This window comes from Dipodomys ordii, unplaced genomic scaffold (assembly GCF_000151885.1).
Source record: "Dipodomys ordii isolate 6190 unplaced genomic scaffold, Dord_2.0 Scaffold178, whole genome shotgun sequence".
In the NCBI taxonomy this organism is placed as follows: Eukaryota; Metazoa; Chordata; class Mammalia; order Rodentia; family Heteromyidae; genus Dipodomys; species Dipodomys ordii.
In genome coordinates this window covers 1438995-1463085 of record NW_012267394.1, presented here as the reverse complement: position 1 = coordinate 1463085, position 24091 = coordinate 1438995, and the positions used below count along the sequence as shown (strand labels likewise).

Below are 24091 nucleotides of genomic sequence, written 5' to 3'. Positions count from 1 at the left end.
TTATGCTAAAGGCAACCATTTTCAAGTTCCTTTGATAAACCATCATTAACTGGTCATGTCCCCAAATCATTCCCTTACTATATATTTCCTCAACATTTATTTTTCTACTGCATACATTCACATATACATTCATGTTTTCTATAATAGTTTTATGCTTGTATACCTGCTTTTCTCATTTCGACTTTAATCTCCTCTGGGAAGAGACCCACTTGACCTCTTATTTGTTTCTTCATGGCTGATATTGTATAATTTATATACAATAATGTGTGATTTGATATGGCTATTGACCCAACATCAATAACAACCTATGCTTCTCTAGCATTGAGAATGAATTTGCATTAATCTAGCACTGTTTTGTGGCCATGCATTTTTAGCTGTAATCACAGAAAAAGAATGTCACTGACTTCCTTTACATAGGAAAGAAACCTATTAGTTTCATTTGAACCATATCCATAAGCTACAGACAGCATAGCATGCTTTATACAACAGTACTTCTACTGTTGCATGCTGAATTAATGAAATTGAATGTTTTCAACTCTATTCACCTAAAAATCCATGAGCTTTGAATATAAAACAAATCCTAATGTGCTATCACAAATTGCATTAGATTTTACACATATCATTATCTGTGTTTGATTTAGACTGAGAACTCCATTATTTACAGAATTATTTTTTCCAAATGCCTTTCCTAAAGTGTATGTAAGGAAGCCAGCAGCTACTGAGAAATGACCAATGAATTTGTGTGATTTTATTCCCAGCTAAAGGATGTATAGGTATTTTGCAATACATCTTATGACGATCCAAAGAAAATGTGTAGCAATAAATCATTGTCACTATGATTTCTCAACAAATGACAAAAATAGCAAATACTGGTTTGAAGAATAGTATCACGGAGTTGTGATTGCATGCAATTCTTTTCAGAGTTGTTTCTGAAATTGCCTTACAGCTTTTGAGGGGCATTTTACCCCACTAGGAAGCTTGTTTTTTTTTTTTTTCTATGTTGCTTAGGATCTAGTTATCTGCCAGTCTCAAGGCATAGTGTCTATATATTCACTTCCCAATGGATTGTAGCTTCCTTAGCTAATGTTTTTAAGTTGATTAAGGTCGGAAGATATCTTTAATGATTTTATACATGTGCTATTATTTCTATGACCTCTGGAGCATTTTTATTTGAATATTTTTCCCTTTAGATTTAAATATATTTTCAAGCACATTAACAAATATGTGTTTTAACATAATCATCATAATGAAAATAGCTGAATCTTGACAGCAATATAAATTAGGCATAGAATTACATTCTCAATTATGTTTAAACAGCCTTATTAAACTTATTAAAAGCTTGGCAAAGCAACCAACACTACTTAGAGAGTTAATATAAAGATAGGTGCAATCAGTAGTCAGGGTATTTCACAGGGAGTTGCCTATGGAGAATTGAATGATGAGGCCATTGTTTTTAATGATGTAGAAATATGACCAGGATTTACTATTGTGAATGCAACTCATAAGATAGCACTGTGAGCACTATTATTAAAGCTGTTTTTTTAATATAGGTATTTTGTAGTTGCTTTAAGTTTCTAGTACATATTTTTATTTTTTAATTTAATTAATTTATTTTATTATTATTAATTCTTTTTTCTTTTGTCATTTGTGGGGCTGGAACTCTGGGCCTGGTTGTTGTCCCTCAGCTCTTCAGTTCAAGGCTAGCTCTCTACCACTTGAGCCACAGTGCCACTTCTGGTTTTCTGAATGGTTTATTGAAGAGTCTCATAGCCTTTCCTGCCCAGGCCGGCTTTGAACCTCGATCCTCAGATCTCAGCCTCCTGAGTAGCTAGGATTACAGGCCTGAGCCACTTGTGCAGGCTCAAGTACAGTTTTTTTTTTTTTTGGGTCCGGTCGTGGGGACTGAACTCTGGGCCTGGGCGCTGTCCCTCAGCTCTTCAGCTCAAGGCTCGCGCTCTACCACTTGAGCCACAGCACCACTTCTGGCTTTTTTATTTTTGCTTATGTGGTGCTGAGGAATCGAACCCAGAGCCTCAGGCATGCAAGGCAAGCGCTCTACCACTGAGCCAACTTCCCAGCCCCCTCAAGTACATATTTAAAATAACTTTTGTGTGTGTGTGTGTGTGTGTGTGTGTGTGTGTGTGTGTACCCTCACACAATAGCAAATAGTAAACCCATAGCAGTTATGCCAATTTAAGTACTTTTTTCCCCCAAATCCTGCTCAACTATTTCAGTTAATATCAGTGATACACTGATATTAATTTAACTGCTGTAATAAATTTTAAGTGACCTTGAAGTACTTTTTCTTTTCTTTTTGCTAGGTCTAGGGTTTCAACTTCAGTCTTTGGACTTGCTGGGCTTGCTTGCTTGGCTGGTGTTCTATTACTTAACCATATCACCATTCTGATTGTGCTGATTACTTTGAATATGGAGTTTCATGGACTTTTCTGCACATGCTGTCTTCAAATCATGATCCTTTAGATTTCAACCTTCTGAGGATTAGGGGTGGCTTATCTTTATTTATTTAGTGCCATTCTTGGGTCTTGATCACAGGGATTTGGCACTTCTCTGAGCTGTTAAGCTCCAGGCTAACTCTCTACCACTTGCCACAGAGTCTTTTTGGTGGTTGCTTGGAGATGACTTTTCTGCCCAGGCTGGCTTTGAACTGTGATTCTCAGATCTCAGCATCTTGAGTAGCTAGGATTGTAGACATGAGCCACCAGTATTTGGCCCAGCTTGATTTGTTGTTGGTGTTTTTTTTTAATCCTATACCTTCTACTTCAAAGTATAACCTTGACTTAGGCGCCCAAGATTTTGTTGTTGTTTTAAAATTTTTTGCCTAGTGTTTTAACTCAGATTCTCATGGTTTCTTACCAGATACTCTGCAAACTATGCCATGGCCCCTTTAAGATTTCATTGTTTTTCTACTAAGGTTTCAAGTTCTTACCCAGATGACCTCAGGCAGCTTTCCTTCTCCATTAGCCTCCCATCTAGCTGAGATTGTAGGCATACACCTAACCTTAGATTTTTTTCCCCAGGGAAGTCTTGCTAGGTATCTACCAAGTTTGTCTCAAACTCCCATGTTCTAAGATTTCAGGCTTGTACCACTATATGCCTGGCATTCATATTTATTTATTGTTTTGTTGTTGGCAAAACTTAGTTTTAAACTCAGGACTTCATGCTTTCTGGATAGGCCATTTGAACCACATATTGTAATTACCCAGTTTTGATGTTTTCTTTAATAAGAGAAAATGTTTGTATTGGTATTTATTTTATTAATATATAACATATGTACCAAGGTTCCAATTTTTACCATTTAAATGTTTTTCATTAGAAAGCCTATATATATGTGTGTGTGTGTATGTATATATATATATATATATACATACACACATATATACTATATATATATATATGCTATCTAAAATTGGCAGAAACTTATAACTAAACTATAATTATAAAAGTAAATGAAATCCAACAGCAAGTACCAGGCACATTTAAATTTCTTTTATGCCAGTCCTGGGGCTTAAACTAAGTGCCTGGGTTCTTGAGCTTTTTCTCTACCAGTTGAGCCATATTTCTGGCTTTTGGGTTAGTTAACTGGAGATGAGAAAAACACAGACTTTTCCTACCCAGTCTGGATTTGGAGCATGATCTTCAGATCTCATTCTCCTAAGCAGTTAGTATTATAGGCATAAGCCATGTGCACTTGTCTAGTTAGATTCCTTCCTCCCTCCCTTCCCTCTTCCTCCCTTTCTCCCTTCCTCCCTCCCTCCCTTCCCTCCCTTCCCTCTTTTTCCCTCCCTTCTTCTTTTCCTCCCTTCTCCCCCTTATTTCTTCCCCTCCCATTCTCTCCCATCCCCCCTCTCCCCTCTTTTTTTTTTTGTACTAGTTCAGAGGTTTGAATTCAAGGTATTGACTCTGTCCTAGAGCTTCTTTTCCTGAAGATGAACACTTGAGCCACAGATCCACTTCCAGCTTTTTGGTGGTTAATTGGAGATTAGACTCTCAAGGGCTTTCCTGCTTTGAACCTTGATCCTCAGATCACAGCCTCCTGAGGAGATAGGATTACAGGCCAGAGCCACTGCCATTTTGCTTAGATTTCTTAATAGAAGACTAATTTCCTCACATTCAAAAGCATTTAATATGTTTTTATTACATTTTCTATTTACTCAAAATAAGTATTTGGAAGAAATTTATTATTGATTTTTATTACTTAAAATGGTTTTATTTTGATTCAAATGGATTAATGTGTTAAGATACAAACTATACTAATTAATATGCTCCTCTTACACTACAGAACTTTTTTTTTTTGGTCCGGTCGTGGGGCCTAAACTCTGGGCCTGGACGCTGTCCCTCAGCTCTTCAGCTCAGGGCTAGCTCTCTGCCACTTGAGCCACAGCTCCATTTCCGTTTTTTTTCTTTTTGCTTATGTGGTGCTGAGGAATCGAACCCAGGGCCTCATACATGCAAGGCAAGTGCTCTACCACTGAGCCACCTTCCCAGCCCTACTACAGAACTATTACCAAAGTTTTTATTGCTTATATAGCATAATTAACAGATGTACACATCTACCATTATCATTAACACATGGGGGAAATACATGTGCCAACAAACAAGCAGAAAAGGTAGCACATTTCCAAAAGCCTAGAACATTGCAAGGTAATGACCCTTGTATAAGGTACTTACAAATTTCCTTTTATCCAAGGCAGGAAAATGTGAATATTGCAAGACAGACCTGACAAATGACTGCACTTCTATTTTTTTTTTTTTAAGAAAGGACATTCTTTCTAATTCTGTACTCTGAGAATTTTATTTTCTGGGTCTTCAAAAGAAGGGCATTGTAAAACACAGTAGAGTGAGTGGCTGATAGTTTTCCATAAAGTACAGAGGATCTCTATGAATGTCTGTTTCCTCTTTGTGGCTATAACTTACAAAACATCAAGGTCGTGGTGTTTGTACAAAGACCTAGCAGAATAGTACTGGTTTTCAGCTCTTTAGTAATTTAACCTACTACCAAGTTGTATTCTACTTGAGAAATGCCCCTAAGGCTCTCCCCTTGGAATATCTCTTTATAGGACCTGGATATCTGACAACTCAGAATTAAGGTGCCAACTAGCACAGAAAACTGCTAGTCTTTGTGGTTGATTGAAAGAAGATCTCTGTGTACTAGATAACAGTATTTGCACTATGACCCCTGCTGTTTTACTGATGTTAAATCATGGACAACTAATTTTCAAATATTTCCCATCTGGTCAGCAGTAACACTATCAGTGTGTATAGTTTCACATTAGGCAATTTAAATCTGACAATATTATTTTTGTTGTTGTTGTTATTGTCATGGAGTCCAGTAGTATAGAGGCAGTATAGAGAAAACAGCATCATGTCATACTGAACTTTTTTTCTTTTTTGGTGCTGGTCCTGGGGCTTGAACTCATCCTGGGCAGTATTTCTGAGCTTCTCAAGGCTACGACTCTACCACTTGAGACATACCTCCATTTTGAGCTTTGTGTGGTTAATTGCAGATAAAAGTCTCATTGAATTTTCTGCTGGCTTTGAGCCTGATCTTTAGATCTCAGCCTCCTAAACTGCTAGGATTATATAGGCCTGAGCTACTGGTACCAAGCACATATTGTACTTTTAAAATGAAACTACTTTTAAGTTAGGTGATTTAGTAGTCTGTCATTTAAGAATGAAATTCAAGCCTTCTTATACCCCAATTCAGCTCATTTGCACTTGTTAGATCTGTTTTATGGTTAGACCTCTTTTCTGGTGTTATTGGCAGTACTCAGATTGATTCCAACTTTCCCTGGTTTTGAGGATACTCCTTAGGTGGTAACCTGTCTCCTTTGATATTATCTTTTAAAAGAAGTTTGCGGAGATCATTTCTTGGATATGTTCATTCAACATTTGCTTATCAAAACTACTGCAGAATGGCCGGGCACTGGTGTCTCATGCTTTCAATCCTAGCTACTCAAGAAGCTGAGATCTGAGGCTCATGGTTCAAAGCCCGCTTGGGCAGGAAAGTCTATGCGACTCTTATCTCCAATAAACCACCCAAAAACTGCTGTGGCTCAAGTGGTAGAGAACTTACCTTGAGCTGAATAGCTGAGTGACAGTGCACAGGCCTGGAGTTCAAGCCCCATAACTGACAAAAACAAAAACAAAAAATATAAACAGGGCTGGGAAGGTGGCTCAGTGGTAGAGCGCTTGACTTGCATGCCTGAGGCCCTAGGTTCGATTCCTCAGCACCACATAAGCAAAAAGAAAAAAGCCGGAAGTGGCACTCTGGCTCAAGTGGTAGAGCATTAGCCTTGAGCTGAAGAGCTGAGGGACAGCGGCCAGGCCCAGAGTTCAGGCTCCACAACCGAACACCCCCCCAAAAAAATAAATAAAAATAAATAAAAACAAAAAAACCCAAACTACTGAGGAATGGCATATTGTAAACAATTAAAAATCAAATGATCATAAATTTTCATATATTAATATCTGTCAGAGAGTGAGAAACATGAAATGGATCCAACACTATAATTACATTAAACATTAATAGATTTTTACTTTGATATAGAAGATATTTAGGAGTTCTGTAACATCTTTGAGCTTAGTGTTTTAAGTGTCAGTTAAAATGCCATTGTTCTTTAAATGTAAGTGGTAAGGAACATTGACCTGGGAGTGTTCTCTCATCTTATGAGAAATCACTTTAGTTATTGTTCATTGCTTTCTCCTAGAGGAAGAAGGCTAGATATAGTGTTATCTGCTATTTTTTTTCTGCTTTCGTACTGATACATTTTAATTGTACATATTTATGAGCCCTTTAAAACATTTCCATAAATATTTGTAATATGTACTTATCTGATCTGGGTAATTACCATATTGATCTCTGAATATTTAGTATTTCTTTGTGTAAGGAATAATCTTTTCTATTGGAAATACACAATTTTTGTAAGCCATAGTTTCTCCACTGTGCTATAGAACATTAGAAGATTTTCTTCCTATCCAAATTGCTAGTTTCTTTTCTTCCTTTCTTCCTTTCTTCCTTTCTTCCTTTCTTTCTTTCTTTCTTTCTTTCTTTCTTTCTTTCTTTCTTTCTTTCTTTCTTTCTTTCTTTCTTTCTTCCTTCCTTTCTTTCTCTCTCTCTCTCTCTTTTTTTCTTTCTCTCTCTCTCTTTCTTTCTTTCTTTCTTTCTTTTGTGCTACTCCTGGGGATTTAACTCAAGGTCTGGGTGATATAGCTTAGCTTTTTTTCTCAAGGATAGCACTCTATCACTCCAGCCATAGCTCTACTTTTAGCTTTTGGGTGGATAATTAGACATATGAGTCTTACTCACTTTCTTGCTTGGGCTAGCGAATCAAAATCATGAGATCTTAGCCTCTTAAGTAGCTGGCATCTGACTATGCCCTTCTTTTTATGTTACTTTTCCTCAACCAAAGTGATCACTATCTTGGCTTAATTTGACTTTGAAAAAAAATATTTCCAACATGTTTAATATGTTTTTATTAAAGATTTTATATATTCACGGTTTATATATATATATATTCATGGCTTATATTTTTAAAAGTCATTGGCAATATTAAAGAACTTAATGTCTTAAAAATAAGTAAAACTGGCTACATTATGACATTAATGTGTCAAAAGATAGAAAATTGTAGTTAGGAGGGATAAACAAGATCTACTATATTTCTAGCTGACTATAGTAAATATCAGTATAGTGTATACTTGAAAGTTGCTTCATTTCCTGCTCTGTTGGGAGAAAATATGTGTAGCAAATTGTTTGATATATACAATTTTTCATCACTGTACATCACATTATCTCTATGGTATCTTTCTCAGAGCTGAGCAATTTAAAAATATATATAAAAATCCCAAGCAGGACTGGGAGGGTGGCTCAGTGGTAGAACGCTTCCCTTGCATGCCTGAGGCCCTGGGTTCAATTCCTCAGCACCACATAAGCAAAAAGGAAAAAGCCTGAAGTGGCGCTGTGGCTGGAGTGGTAGAGCGCTAGCCTTGAGCTGAAGAGCTGAGGGACAGCACCCAGGCCCAGAGTTCAGGCCCCAAGACCAGATCCAAAAAAAAAAAAATCCTAAGCAATTAACCATTACAGATCCCATTCTGAGGGAAAACATTTGAATTTTCCATCATCTTTTTGGAGGTGGCAGGGCATTTGCAAAATGAGAATGTAAGGAAAAAGTCCTGTTAAAATTTGGTAATGGTTCTCCTATACTAAAAATAGGTGTGATCAGTTCAATTTTTTTTATCTTTGTCTACATAGCTATCACAGTGGATAATGAGTCTTTAATTATATGTTTTTGGCAGTGCACCTGGTGGCGAGAACTGTTGCATTTGTGTTGTTTAGTAATCAAATAACAATTACTCTTCAGTGCTCCTTACCCCTGTTACAGAGCAAGAAAATTCATTTAACTTATCTGCTGCCCACCAGAATGGGACTGTACAAGATACCTACTGGGTTAGGAAAAAAGTATATGTGTAGGTGGTATGTGCTACTGCCTCTGTTTTTCTCATTGCATTCTTACTTGCCTGGTTCATGACAGATAAACTTCGTGTCAGCTCTGTTTCATTTCCAGGGCTTACTGATTAGGAATGTGATTTTTTTTGCAGGGAGTTCATTTTAATAAAATTCCACTAAATCAAATGAAATTGAATGTCTTATGGGGTGCAGGATAGAATTTTAACTGTATTACTTAGCTAGGAAAATAAATGAATACATTTTTCTTGTGGAAGTTAACAGTTTATTATTATAAGTTTGACTGGTTATATCACTTATCAGGCAGCTTCAGTAAGTGTCCTAACATGATTATGTTCAAAATTTCAAGCATATGGAGATGTAAAATGTGACTGGGCTTTGTTAAGGTGTAGAATGCTCTTTCCTCTTACATTCTCTTATTTACTAGAAATTGAAGAGCCTGTTTTCATTTTTGTAGACTTTTAAAAAATAAACATATTTTTACTCCTACCATTACTATGGGAAAAGATGTCTTATAATGTCTTGTAATGATAATTTTTAAAAACATGTGAGAAGGTAGTACTCTTGCATAACTTATTGGTTATTTAAACCAATTTGGGTTTAAGCCATTTCTTAAACTAACTCCAAAATAATTTGGGCAGCTTAAGAAATTGATTTTAATGAATAAGGAACCTGTGTCCTTTGAGAGAATAATTTTACTTAAATTCTTTCCCTAAGGAGACTATGATGTGTAACTCATGTATTTACTAGTTCTTGCTAATATGGAAAAGGAATTGGTTTTCTTTTTTTTTAAGGAATTTGTTTTCTATATCACTTAAACAACTAGGAAGAGTACACATTTCTTCATCTTTAAGAAATTCTTTAAAATGTGTATGATGCACATAGCAATAAGACATAGTAAGATCCTTCCAATAAGGCTGGATGTGAGAATAAACGTAGCCACAGAGAAAGATGAAATGTGATTTTTGATGTTTACTTAGGAAATAGTATTCTATCATGGCATTGCAATCAAAACCAGTAAGAGGGCAAGCTAAATAATTGATTCATTCAACTTTTCTATGAATCAGGTGAACTAAATTGTCAGCAAGTGTCATGATTCAAAGGCAAATGTCTGGAAATGGCTGTATCACATTAAATAGGTGCTTTATAATTGGTCAGACCCAGTTCATGTTCTGATCTGTCACAGTGAATCCAAGGACATTCAAAGGCCCAGTGCTACTGCTTTAACTTTCATATACACAAATTCTAACGGATATGTAGGTTTTTTATTGGATTAAGACCAAGTTGCTTGGTACCAGTGGCTCTCACCTGTAATCTTAACTACTTATGGTGCTGAGAGGTGAGGATCCCGGTTTGAAGTCAGCCTGAGCAGTAAAGTCCATGAGACTCTTATCTTCAGTAAACTACTCAGAAAAAGCCAGAAGTGGCACTGTGACTCAAGTGGAAGGGTATTCGACTTGAGCACAAAGCGCCTTGGGGTCAGAGCCAAGGTCCTGGTTTTCAAGCCCCAGGACCAGCAAAAACAAACAAAACTAACAAAATAATACACCAAAAAACCAAAACAACCTCTAAGTCATTTATACTATATGGAAATTCCTCCCTCTTTTTTTTGTTATTTTTAGGAATTTATATAGAGTGTCTAGGATTGGAACTCAAGATGTATTTTCTCTGCTTGCTCATTACACTCTTACTATACCACTTAAGCCATGCCATCAGCCTGACTTTTGCTAGTTATTCTGGAGCTAAGGCATCAACTTTTTTGCTTGGATAGCTCTGAAAACACAATCCTCATTTTAGCCTCCTAACAGGTAAGATTTATAGGCGTAAGCCACAGGCACCTGGCAACATTTTATTTTGAGTTGAAATCCATGTTGATAGGAAAACCATTATGAAGTTGATTCAGCTGGACAAATTATTCCTTAAACCTGATGAAGATATTGTTCTTCTTGGCTACTCTTTGAGGATATTGATCCATGAATCAAATGTACAATATTGTTTTGCTGAGCTATACTTTGTTCTTAATCATCCTGGATCCTTTTTCTTTCCCTAAGTGTATATAACTAAGATTGGGTTTTAATTGCATTGAGAAGCATTACATTGGCAACACTGGCATTAAATAAAAAAGCACTTAACAATAATCTTCTAAACTTTCCTTAACTCTTTGAATTTTTGGTTTTATGTGTTAAAATTTTACCAGGTTTCTGAATTCTCCCATGAAGCTGAACTACCATTCATTTTATTTGATGTTCCAATGATTTGGATTGTAGTATGAGATTACACATGGGAATAGAAGGCCATTAGAGAGAAATAAAATCCTTTGTACAGAACACATAACCCTCGATACTAGCCGTTAGCATTGCACAAATAGTGATAAAGGGATGACATGGCTAATATTGCACTCTGTCACATGAGACCAATTGCTTGTACAGCTTTGTGGGACTTAGTATAGAACTTCTAATTTTAACTTTAACCTTTTAATAGACATAAATCTGGTTACTCAAACCACAAATAGACACGAAGTCTCCATTGTGTATAATGTACTGAACTCTTGTTTACCAAATATACAAGTTATGTTTACATGAAATGTAATTAAATAATTAAGAGTCTGAAAGTCTAATTCATGGAGAAAAGACTGAGTTTTTGGGAAAATGAAACTTAGGTAACAAATGTCATCCTGTTCTTCAATATAAAATGTACATTTACAAAGATTTTTTATCTTTTTTTTCCATTTTATTTAGCCCTTGAGAGGTAGAGAGAGGAGAATCTTGCTTTCTTTTGATTTAGGGTTAAATGAATGCTCTGATACTTTCCTTAAATGTAATATTTTCTTTCCTTTGATTATGCTGATTGGTATATATTGGCACTTTAAAAATAGTGACCTGAGGGGCTGGGAAGGTGGCTCAGTGGTAGAGTGCTTGCCTTGCATGACTGAGGCCCTGGGTTTGTTTCCTCAGCACCACATAAGCAAAAAGAAAAAAGCCGGAAGTGGTGCTGTGGCTCAAGTGGTAGAGCGCTAGCCTTGAGCTGAAGAGCTGAGGGACAGCGCCCAGGCCTAGAGTTCAGGCCTCATGACCAGACCCCCCCCCCAAAAAAAAATAAAAATAGTGACCTGAGAATTTGTGAAAGGTTGAAATATATTTCAATTTTAAGACTTTAACTCATAAATATAGTTTTTACTGTCATGATTCTGTATGAACTATCAATGCTCTCTCTTTTCCCCCCCTTTCCCCCCCAATTATTTGTAATTTCCATGATTATGCTGATCTGAACTGACCAGAAATTACATGTGGTTAAAATTAAATATAAGTAACTAATATGAGTTTCCAATGATTATAGTCTTATTTTTTTGCCCATGAATAGATGAATTGAAATATGTGTTTGGACTATTTTATATATTGTATAAAAATTCAAATACTAGTCAGGAATGATTGCTCACATTTGTAATCCCAGGGACATGATGGCAGAGATGAGGATGGTAGTGATTCAAGTCCAGATGTGGAAACTGGTTTGGAAGCATAGTTTGAGAATCAGTGACTTTTACTTCTGGTATACCAACTCATGTATTATAATTAACATTTTGCTTTGAACTACTTTTTATCCCCCTAGAATTGGTTCTGAAGCTTGAACATATTGCCTATACATTGTCCTTTAATGATTTTGGTCAGGGCCTACATTCTACCATTTAATCCACATCTCCACTTTTGGCTTTTTGGTGGTTACTTCAAGAGATGAGTCTCATGGGCTTTGGTGCCTGGGCTTGCTTTGAACCCTGACCCTCAGATCTCAGTCTACTAAGTAGCTAGGATTACAGGTATGAGCCAGAGTACCCAGCTAAAATTAATTTAAAAAACCTACCTCATTTCATTTGTAGTGTATGTGTGTTTTAGTGTATGTGTCATGTGTTTTGTGCATGTATGTGTGTTTATATACACCTTCATACATTCATATAAAGACAGAAATATGGAAGGAAGAAAAGGAGGAAAGGACAGAAAAATGTGTAAACAGTAAGCACCACAAACTGACACCTGAAAGACAGAGAACTACAGTACTAGCAAGACAAAAGGGAACAAAGATTCTATATCATGCTATATCATAATTATTTTGTTACCCTAGCAACCATCTCTTTGGGGCTCCTATTCTCTCCATTTAAAAAAGTCTAGTGACTTCTTAGAGGACACTTCTGTCCATCAGCCTAAAATATTCTCAGTTGGGACTTCTCTTTAATTTATAATAAGCAGTTCCCTCTGCCTCACACTTAGGTTTCATGATTATATTTCTCCATCTTCCCCCACCCCTTTTTGAGGAAAACAATAGTAATTGCACAATTTGAAACTGTCTGGCGTGTGTGGGTAAACTGATTTCAAATGAACAAATATAAATCATGTTCTTGTGTCAAACAATTCCCTATACCTAAAAATAAATAATCCTGATAAACTTCATAGCACTAGATATGGGAATACAATTAAAATTTAGAAGCTAAACACAATTTGGAAATACTAATTTTAAAGAAATTACAGATTTTTGTCCCAAATGCCAAGGCATATAAATATTGAAAGTTGTATTTATAAATTGGTTTAACATTACTGCAATGTTACTTATTGTGTATACCTATATTTATATTGTAGTATATGGTGATTTTTTGGCTCATAGATTAGAAACAATATATTACACTCAGAATTGATGTCCTTTTATCGTTCTCCCACCATCCCACTGATTATCAAGTATATTTAGAGAAGATAGCTCATTGTGCTGGGTGATTAGATGCCTTAATTGTATAGTAGCTTGCTTCCAATTAACATTACAATGTCATATTGATTTTTCTTGTTTCCATTACAGAAATTAAAGCAGAATCTGTTTAAAATGAGCTTCTAGATATATTCTCGATTTGATTGGTTTTGAATATCAGCTATTGTAAACTATATTTTCTTCAGTGATCCCATCACTCTTTCTGATATTTTCCTACAAATGCAGTTCTCTGCTATGTTGATTAGCTTCACCGTAGTTAGCTATGAAACGATAGTTTAAAAATTGTGGAATAGAATAGACCCTGGAGATGTGGTTCAGTGCTATAATATTTATCTGTCATATATGAGGACTGGCTCAGTGCTATAATATTTATCTGACATGTATGAGGCCCTAGCTTCTATCCCTAGCATCATGAAATATATATACATACATATGTGTGTGTGTGTAGAGAGATTATATATTTTAATTCTTGCTTCTCAGAAGTCTGCTACATATATATATATATATATATGTGTGTGTGTGTGTGTATATATATATATATATGTTTATGGACTTCTGCAGCAGTATTAGATGGTGTCTCTTTTTTTTCTTTGGTTGGGGCTCCAGGTTGCACTCCAGGCCTGGGCACTATCCTTGAGCTCTTCCTTGAGCCACTTCCAGTTTTCTATCAGTTAATTGGAAATAAGAGTGTCATGGACTTTGCTGCCAGAGGTAGTTTTGAACTGTGATCCCCAGATCTTAGACTCCTGGGTAGTTAGGATTACAGGGGTGAACCACCAGCACTCAGCTTAGACTCCTTATTCTTTTTGCCACAAAAAGTAGTAAATTTAATTAGATTTGAAATACAAATTTAAATTTATTGAATCAATTTAGTGTTGGCTATACATGATATAAATATTTAGTGATGATGTATAAGGTACTCTACTAAATGAGATGTAAGATGGAAAGGTAAGTAAGATAAATACATTGTTTATGGAGCTAGTAATTGATACAGGTGGGTAAAGTATGTGGCAACAATCATAAAATCAGACCTTACGAGATAAAGATTATATGTAGAGTAGAAATGAAAAAGTTCATACTTGGTTAGAAGACTCGTAGTGCAAAAACCTTATTGCATCAAAATAGTTATTTGCGCCTTGAAGCCTTTCAAAGTTAGTGTTGGAGTTTTATGCTTTGGAATATCTCTGAGGTACCCTCAGAGAGTCAATATTTGAAACAAAAGAAATAATAAAAGTAGATACATGTAAAGACAATATTATCAGATTTGAAAACCAAAATTTCATTTTGTATATTTACTGTTTAAAATAAAGGAACTTATCTGGTTGTTCTCTTTCTTTCTTAGCTGGGTTAACAACTTCGGTCATGAAGGTCTGGGACTCCTTTTAGATGTGCTGGAAAAGCTCCTGGACAAAAAACAGTAAGAAAAAACATTTAAAAAATTTCACCAAAAGGGAAATTTGAAATGCAATGTAATATGATCTATTTTTTTTATTTAGGCAAGAAAATATTGATAAAAAGAATCAGTATAAACTTATTCAATGCCTCAAAGCATTTATGAATAATAAGGTAAGTTGTACTTATTTCTGCCTCTATTATGAAACAAGAAAACTTCCCTAATGGTATGAAAAGTATGAAACAGAAAAAATAGTGTGTGCTTATTCACTTTACAAGAGTCTTTATGATGCAAATCATTATAACTTTCAAAATACTTCATATAATATTTATTGGTAAGTTTTGCAGTTGCACAAACCTACTAGTAGTCTTTCCAATTTTGGTAATTTTTTCCTTTTATGGTAATAGGAAATTTAAATGTTTTAAGTTGAATACAATTTTCACTCAGAGAGGTTTTATTCAATTGAAAATAAATGATCAAGGATAAGCTTTTACTTGTGTGTCGGGCATTGTAAGGTTAAGATTTCTCTTTTATGTTCTAATGATATCAGTGGTTAGCCTGTAAAAGACATCTCTGGATGACAGCAGGGGGCTAATGTTACTGTTTCCACAGTGGGACCTGGGAACGAGATTTCTGGTATAGGCACTTTGTCTATACACCATGAGGGTATAGACAAAGTTTATTGAAACTTCACATGCTTATGTACAGCACACAGGCAGGAGAAGTAAATCTTCAGTCAGGGGCAGAGAGTTAATCTTAAACAGTTTTAAGGGAACACAGACAATGAGAGTTGAACTTTTAAGTCAGTAAACAGGAAAAGTTAATCCTTGTTAACAAATGTGGAGTAGTTCCAGTAATCAAGGTTGTAAAAGTAGGTAAAGCACAAGTGAATACACAAAGAGGGTCTCAAGGCATTGTTCTATGGGGTTAACTAGGAGAAGCATGAATGGCACTTTCTACAAACCATCACCTGATTCTGGTGCTGGGCGCAGAACCTTTGCCCCACATGGAGGAAGGGGTGTCCCTTACTCCCCCAGAGGAATGTATGCTTGGATGTATCCTCAGGGCACACAGGAGCTCAGATGGGGTTATGCAGGTCAATGCCTCCAAAAGCATAATATATAATAACTTATATAATATATTTTATATAATATATACAATACCATGTATGTAGGATAGTGTAAAATTTACACTAAATTTTCTTTTGTCTTATAAATTCTCCCTCTATATGGCTACAAGTATAATACTATAAACTAATTCATTTAATTACATAATTATATTTAGAAGGTGTTTTAATAATCTTAAAATTCTTAATAGAAATAAATGAAACAATAATCAGAAACTTGCCACATGTGAACAATAGCTATTAATAAGCGATGTTCTCCCCCCCCTCCCCCCTCCCCCCGTCATTCCTGAGGCTTGAACTCTGGGCCTGGGCGCTGTCCTTGAGCTCTTCAGCTCAAGGCAACTGCTCTACTACTTGAACCACAGCACCACTTCTGGGTTCCTGGTGGTTAATTGGATATAAGAGTCTCATGGACTTTCTTGACTTGGCTTTGAATGCAGTCTTCAGAGTTCAGCCTCCTGAGTAGCTGGGATTACTGGCATGAGCCACTGGCGCCCATTTTGCAATTATATTTAATAATTTGCAAACAGTCTTTGTTAGGCATATGTAATTACACATAAGTATGCACATGTTCTATGATCTTCAAGGAATATTGCATTGTGTCAAATATGATTGCTGGTGGGCATGAGTCTCCTTCATAGAATATACTCTTAGTGGTGTTTCTGGTAATGTCTTATAAAAAGGCTCCTACCAGTTCCTACCAGAATTTCTTTATTTCTGTGTTCTTTAATCTGGCTAAAAAGTATGTGATATCTAACAAGAAGCGCTAAGTGAACATAGATTTCTTTTTGCATTTGAGAGCCATAATAATATAATGGAAAGGGAACAAAGCACTAGAGATCAGGAGATATGGTTCATATATTGCCAGTAATAAGTTGAAATAGCGTTTGGAAAATGAATTAACCTATGGCTGATCATGCTCCCCATCTGTAAATTAAGATTAGTTACAAATTCCTACTGACTGCCCTTGTCAACTGTCAAAGACTTACAATCAGAATAGTCACTCCAGGAAGTTTTAGTAGTAGTAAGCCTTTCTAAGAAATCCTATTACTACAGGATATACCTTGATACAACCGCACATTTTTTCTATTTTGTAATGGTTTGGCAGTTTTGAAGAACATATTTTGATGTAGATTATCCTAACCTAAGGTTAGATTTTATGCTGTATTTATGTCTTTCACATAGGCGCTTAGAACATGAATAAACAGTTCTTTTAAAGTATAAGCATGTGAGACAATTGGCATAACTATTCAAATTAAAAATATACAATATATTAACATTATATAGGAATAAGTATTGTATTGCAATAAGTTCTTTTTAACTGAAAAAACTTTATTTTTCAAATTTGGATAAGACCACTACAGAAACATATTGCAGAAGAGAATTACAACAGGACACTGAATTTTGTGAATTATATTAAGTGAAATTAGCCAGATCCAGAAATAAACAGAGGTTGCATTGCAATAAATTCTTAAAATCTTAAAGCATTGAATTATCTTGGTCCTTTAGCGTTTAGCATATTCTGAAAACTCTTTTCCCCTGTGCTTGTACTAGTATGACCATGAAACCAATCTATTGTTTCTTAATATCTATTGACATAATTTTACTCTTATATTTGGATTGATGCTTTTCCAAATTTATTTCTTGTATCTTTAGTTTTATAGTATTTCCCTACATGCTAGAAATTATTAAACAAGTAAAAATTAAGAAAATTAAATGTTTTCAATCTCATTTGATTGATTTGACCTATGAATTTAAGAGCATTAGGTATATTTTGCCCTACCACAAGTTTTTTTGTAAGTTAAATTATTATTATTAGCATTCATATGTTTAGTACTTAGCTAAAATTTACTTTAAAGTGGCAACTGTAATCTGATGACATGTTAAACTTTACCATTTGACTAAAATGAAGGAAACATATGAGAAACTGAGAAGTAATTTGTGTGATAAAAATGAAACTAAACACTGTCTTCCTGGTACAACAAATCTCAAAGATATATCTATTAGACCTTTGTGCATTTGGGTACACCTATGTAGGGTTTAGCTTAAAACCTATGTGAAAATGGTGTCTCCTTTGCTTAATTGTGGTTCTTAAAAACCAGGTAGTATTTCTTTGCTATTAAAGTGTTTGTGGTTATCTGATATAGGAGTATAACTGTAAGAAGGTATGGGAAAATCCATACCAAGGTTTACTGCTTTTTTAAGTGGTTCATAATATAAAATAGAGATTTTATATTTTAACCAAAAATTTGTGCTTACCTTCATTGTACTGGGCAATTTAACCAGGCATTTTAGACTTTTCCAGGGATACCAAGTGACATACGAAGAATTTTACAATCGTATTATTTTGTGGCCAATATTCCTTTGTTGAAATGATACTGATCCTATATTTTTCCTGAAGTTTTTATGTACTTCTTAGTACAGGCTACTGGAGGCCATACTTGATCACAGCACAAGATGCAGTCATTTCAAATAAAGAAACAAAGATATAATTTCATTTGAAAACCCTTTATATGGTTAGGTAGAATTTTACTTTGGAAGCATTTGCTTTTGAAAAAAAGTGACTTAAGTCACTTTTTTTAAACATGGAAGATAAGTTTCATAGCCATTTTAATTTTGAATGGAAGTTCTTTCTTCCTTTTTCTTTAGTTTGGATTGCAAAGAATTCTGGGAGATGAAAGGAGCCTTTTCCTATTGGCAAGAGCAATTGACCCCAAACAACCCAACATGATGACTGAAATAGTAAAATTACTCTCTGCTATTTGTATTGTTGGAGAAGACAACATGTAAGTATTACTGTATTTTACTTACTACACTTAAAACGATACTTGAGAAATTAAGTCTTACTTATGTTTTTACATGGAAAATATATTAGATGTTAGGAAAGTTTGGGTTAATATTTTATATTGTGTGTATGTATTTTGTTGATAGTGTGAAAAGTAGGTTTTGAAAGAATCCTAAAAGGAAATTCTTCAAAAATGAATTAAAAATTGATAAATACACACCCATCCCCCCCACTGTATGTCATGCTTTTTGACTCACTGAATTCACTGTTTGCTTTTATACTATTATCTTCTGAAAGTTATTTTTTTCACTCACTTATGTTCACTAAATTTTGTACAAATTATTTGCAAAATGAAATAACTTAAACTGTTAAAAACAACCCAAGGTTGTTGATAGTGTGTGTGTGTGTGTGTGTGTGTGTGTGTGTATGCGTGTGGCAATTAATTACATGGTAATAATACTGACTCTGAAGCAAAAGTTAGAAGTTCATGTCATTAATGAGTCAGGTTTTAAGAAGTCGTAGCTTCTTAAATATATTCTAAAGACAAAATATTTCTTGGGAAAACATAGTGTGATAATGATACTTTCCATATGAATCAAAATGTTTGGTTTTGGTTCTTGGTGCGTAAACTGAGGGCTTGGGTGTTTTCTTGACTTCTTTTGCTCAAGACTAGGACTCTGCCACTTTCAGCCACAGGTTCATTTCTTGCCTTCTGGATGTTAATTGGAGATAAAAGTCTCTTGGACTTTCATGCCTGGGTTGTCTTTGAACCAAGATTTTTGGATCTCAGCCTCATGAGTAGCTAGGATTTACAGGCTTCAGCCAGTAGCACCTGGCAAGATGTATGCTCTAATATGTTGACTTTCTTAAAACCTTTTGAATAAATGAGATGTTGCTTAGTGCTACCTACCATCCTTAGAGATCAAAAACATATATGTTAAAAAGTATGCTATGTATAAATTTAACTCTTTTCTCAATGATAACAAATGACATACCAGTAGCAGAAGTAGTTTCCTAATGCTATATATAAAAATCAGTTTGTATGTCAATATTTTAGTAAATATTTTCACCTCTTAATCCATAAATTATACACTAACCTCATACAATTTTTGATTTAATTATAATTTTTGATATCATTTGTTAGTAATAGAATACTGCATAGAATTTAAGTTGATCTTAGCATTGTATGGAGATACCAGTACTTTTGCTTAGATGAATTGGTTTCTTACATACAATTTTTTTTTAACTTGATAGTGGACCTATTCCTGAGATTTTAGCTCAAGGCTAGTGTTCTATCATTTTGAGCCACAGTGGCACTTTGGGTTTTCTGGTGGTTAATTTGAGATTAGAGTCTCATAGGCTTACGTGCCTGAGCTGGCTTCAAATCAGATCTTAGCCCCCTGAATTGCTAGGATTACAGGCATTAGCCACAGTGCACTGCTTATGCTGATGCTTTTAATTGCTAGGAACTTTTCTTTTTAAAATGTCACTCTATTTACACTTGAATAAATGGTTTAATTTAATTTTCTTTTGCGGTACTGGTGCTTGAACTTAGGACCTGTACATTTGATTGACTTTTTTTGCTCATGGCTGGCACTCTACGACGTGAGCCATGGCTTCAGTTCCAGCTTTTTAAAAATTAATTAGAGATAATGAGTTTCTTGGAATCGTCTGTCTGGGCAAGCTCAAATGACAATCTTAGATATCTGCTTACTGAGTAGCCACGTATGTGGTCCACAAGCATTTTTTTAAAGGTTCACACAGAAGCTTTTTTCCCAATTAATTTTTTATGCTCTAAAATTATTTAAAAAGCATCGGTATTTGACTTGTAGAAGTATATTGGCAGAAGAACAATCTACATATTGTAATAGTATTTCACTTAGAAGGAATAAATTTAATATAATGAGTTGTACATTATTGTACCTACAATAATAGTGTCATGTATACACAAAAATCAAGTATGTGAGATCATGTATACATTACTTTGGTTGATTTTTGCCATTTTCCAAATATATATGGTTCAAAATATTGTGTTATATATTATAAATACATATATTAACTTCTCTTTTAAAAAGTACAAAATAACTAAAGATTTTTTATTCATAAGTCTTTTTATTGTGATAATACTGTACAGAGGGGTTACAATTACATGAGCAAGGTAATGAGTACATTTGTTATCAAGCATTGTTGCCTCCTCCTTTTTTTCCCCTTCCCACCACCCCCCAAGTTGTAAAGTTCGTTTTTCAACATAGCATCTTGTACATTTCATTGTTACAATGGGTCCACCTGTATCCCTATTTAAACAATTTGTTTTTTCCCTTCCCCTCCCCAAATTATACTAACATCAAATATAGTGAAAACAGGGGTTATACCATTGGGGAGGGACATACAAAGCTATATAAGCTGTAAGCACTGGAATCAAATAGGTAAGTGTACATGGAATAATATATGTGCAAAACGTGTAAGAAATATTTGTCATTTCTGTTTTCTGTTTTTTCTTTCTCTCTCTCTGTCTCTGTCTCTCTCTCTGTCTGTCTCTCTCTCTTGCTCTACAGCCTAGACAAACTTTTAGGGGCTATTACGGCAGCAGCAGAAAGAAATAACAGGGAACGATTTTCACTAATTGTGGAAGGATTAGAAAGTCATGAGGCCTTGCAGTTACAGGTGAGTTCCTCTTGTTTTAAATTGCTTTTAATTATATTTAGAGTACTTATTTTCTATGACACCAACTGCATTTTAGCTGTTATTTAAATAGAATGCAATGTAAAAGTAAAATACTTCGTGATGCTACACATTTTGTTTGTGGGAATAAAAATTTGTTTAAAATTAGGAAAACTACTTCTGAATTATAAGTATGGCACTTATGATTATCATTGATATCATAATTTAGTGATTAATATAATAAAATGTGGAAATAGAGGCCTCAGTAATACTCTTGGCCAAAAAACAATAGTTGAATCAACGTCACATTGTTGCAAGTGTTACAGAAAAGTTAGGGTTTTGGTAGAAATTTTAGAAAATTAAACACATCTCTCTGTGCCATTCAGACAGCAGCTGAAGGTGTTACTTACCAAAGTGGTGGGATTGAATTGCAACCCCTATGTCAGAGTCCATGTACTAGCCCTTTGTAGACACAACCTAACCTAAATGCCCTTTGTAGACATAACCTAAATGGCAAAACAGGTTGACTATTCTTAGGTGGATTCTGGTAATGACTTTGTTATTGATTAGTGAGAAATCATTTTTATTGCCCATATTTATAATATGGCTTGAATAAAATGTTTTATTTTGCATATAGCATTTAATTTCTCAAAATCTTTTATAAATGTTGGCTCTTATTTGTTTCTGAGATGAATAAACTGAGGGAGATAAATTATTTGTGGAAAGGTAACACACCTTGTGAAAGCTAGAATTTTATGCCAGTTTGGTCTCGGATAGTAATTGTTTTTTTGTTTTTGTTTTTTTCATCAGTGTCTATGCCATTTAATGCACCATGAAAAATGGTCTTTGTGATGTGTTTTAAGGTCTTGCTTTGCCATTTTACAGAGAATATATTTCCACATTTAATTTTATGAAGTTATATTATACTGTTTATTATATTAGTTATCTGTTGTGAAACAATCACTCTTGATTTTCTTTTTTTTTTTTTTTACTGGATTAAAAAGCATCTATACTTTTTTTCCCCAGAGTTTGAAATTTATCAGATAAATGAACTGGCTTATCTAAATAGAATCTGTAGTGTAATAAAAATATAATACTTCTTCAAATATTTAAAGATTTTTCTGTATCAATTCTTTTACTTCAATTATGAGTAAAATTTTGATATACTTTTATGTGTCCTTTTTATATCAAATATGATTTTTAAATTGAGATAGCTTCCACTGTTTTCCTTTTCCTCCTTGTCATAAAATTTCATGTTAATAAAATTTCCTACCTCTAGTGAAAGATCGAAATCTGTCTCTGTTTTAGATGCCTTTTTGAAATTTTGTTGTTATTCTTATGATTGGACTTAACTAAATTTCCTTGACTTTAACATATGTATTTGTTGCTTGCACCATTTGTATTATGGAAAATAGTAATTAATTATATTCAGTTTTTTACATTCCTTATGCAATTCACCACACTTGAGCTATGAATATTTACATATTTAAGAAATGTTTTTAATATAATTTTTGTTATTAAGGTGTTGTACAGAGAGATTATCATTTCTTAAATCAGTTAATGAGTACAGTTCTTTTTTGAACAATGTCACCTCTTTGTATGCTTTCTCTATACCATTTAAAAATTAATTTTAAATAATAATTCTATGAGTTACATATTATCCTCTGAAGTTTACTGATCAAGGAATTGAGTTTCTGGGAGATGATACCTACTTACAAACACACAGCTGTTAAGGAAGTAGAACTATGATTTGACTTAGGTTTTTGAGCTTCCAACTTTGATATATTGTGTTACTTATCCTTTAAAATGACACCTCTACCATACAGTAGTTTAACCCCAAGAGATGTGTCTAATCTGACATTTGCTAGACTTCAGGAAGCTGTACACAATGAAATGAGAAAATAGTAATTGTTTAACAAATAACATATGGAAGAATTATAGACATCTTGCTAAGTATTAAAGAAATTGTTGAAGACTGATTATAGATGCAAACATATGCAAGCTACAATTTGAAATTCCTTACTTTAATGAGCTACAAATATTAGTACTTTGTTATATACAGGGCTTAGTGCTCTCATAAGAATTGTGAAGTGGGCTTTTTATTAGGCGTATTTAATGTCAATGAAAAAATAATTCTCTAAAAGTTCAAAAATATATTCAGAATGCAGAAACGAAAAACAAAAGTTTAAATCTGCTGTTTAAAAAATATAATTAGTGCTGTTTTTTAACAAAATTACTTTTCTATTTTGGTAATATCCTGAGACTTCTCAAAATGTTATTACAGTCTCAGGAAGTAATTCTGTTAAAATACAGGACTAATTATCTTTTTAAATAACAACTATATACTTCCCCTATTTGATTTTAAAACAGGTTATTAATGTCTTCCAGGAGTTTTTTTCCTTGTAGAGTTGTTTTCCTAACTCACTTTTGAAGGGAAATTTGGTATGTAGGATAGTATTTTCATTACTTTTCAGTCTTTAAAAGGAATACATGAGAAATTACAGGTGGTTAGGTGCTGTCTTCATTAACGTCTTCGTATCAGGAGCATTTTCTATCTCGTGTACTGCACTACCTTCTTTTCACACTTCTTGCCAGCCTTTCATCCCTTTTCATTTTGTACTGCATGTGGCAAAAAGAATAATCTATACTTGTTTCTACTCTTTCCAAATTACCATTCAAAACTCAGCACTCTCACTATATTTTTATTTTTATTTATTTTTTTGTCCAGGGAGAATTTATGTTTAAAAATTTTTTTTTAATTTTATTTTATTTGTGAACATACTATACAGAGGGGTTACAATTGCATGGGCAGTATAATGCTTACATTTCTTACCAAGAATTGCAGCCTCCTCCTTTGTTTACCCCTTCACATCACTTCCCAGGCTCCCCCCTCCCCCC

The 24091-nt window shown here is 34.3% G+C and overlaps 1 protein-coding gene across 1 annotated transcript in view; it reads left to right on the top strand.

Moving 5' to 3' along the window:
• The window catches only part of Diaph2 (diaphanous-related formin 2), an 805268-nt gene that overhangs the window by 189200 nt on the left and 591977 nt on the right, over window positions 1-24091 (top strand). Inside the window, exons 7-10 of the mRNA XM_013033825.1 lie at window positions 14571-14645; window positions 14725-14794; window positions 18397-18533; window positions 21088-21196. Of these exons, the coding sequence (XP_012889279.1) occupies window positions 14571-14645; window positions 14725-14794; window positions 18397-18533; window positions 21088-21196 (391 nt within the window). The remainder of the gene's footprint in view (window positions 1-14570; window positions 14646-14724; window positions 14795-18396; window positions 18534-21087; window positions 21197-24091) is intronic.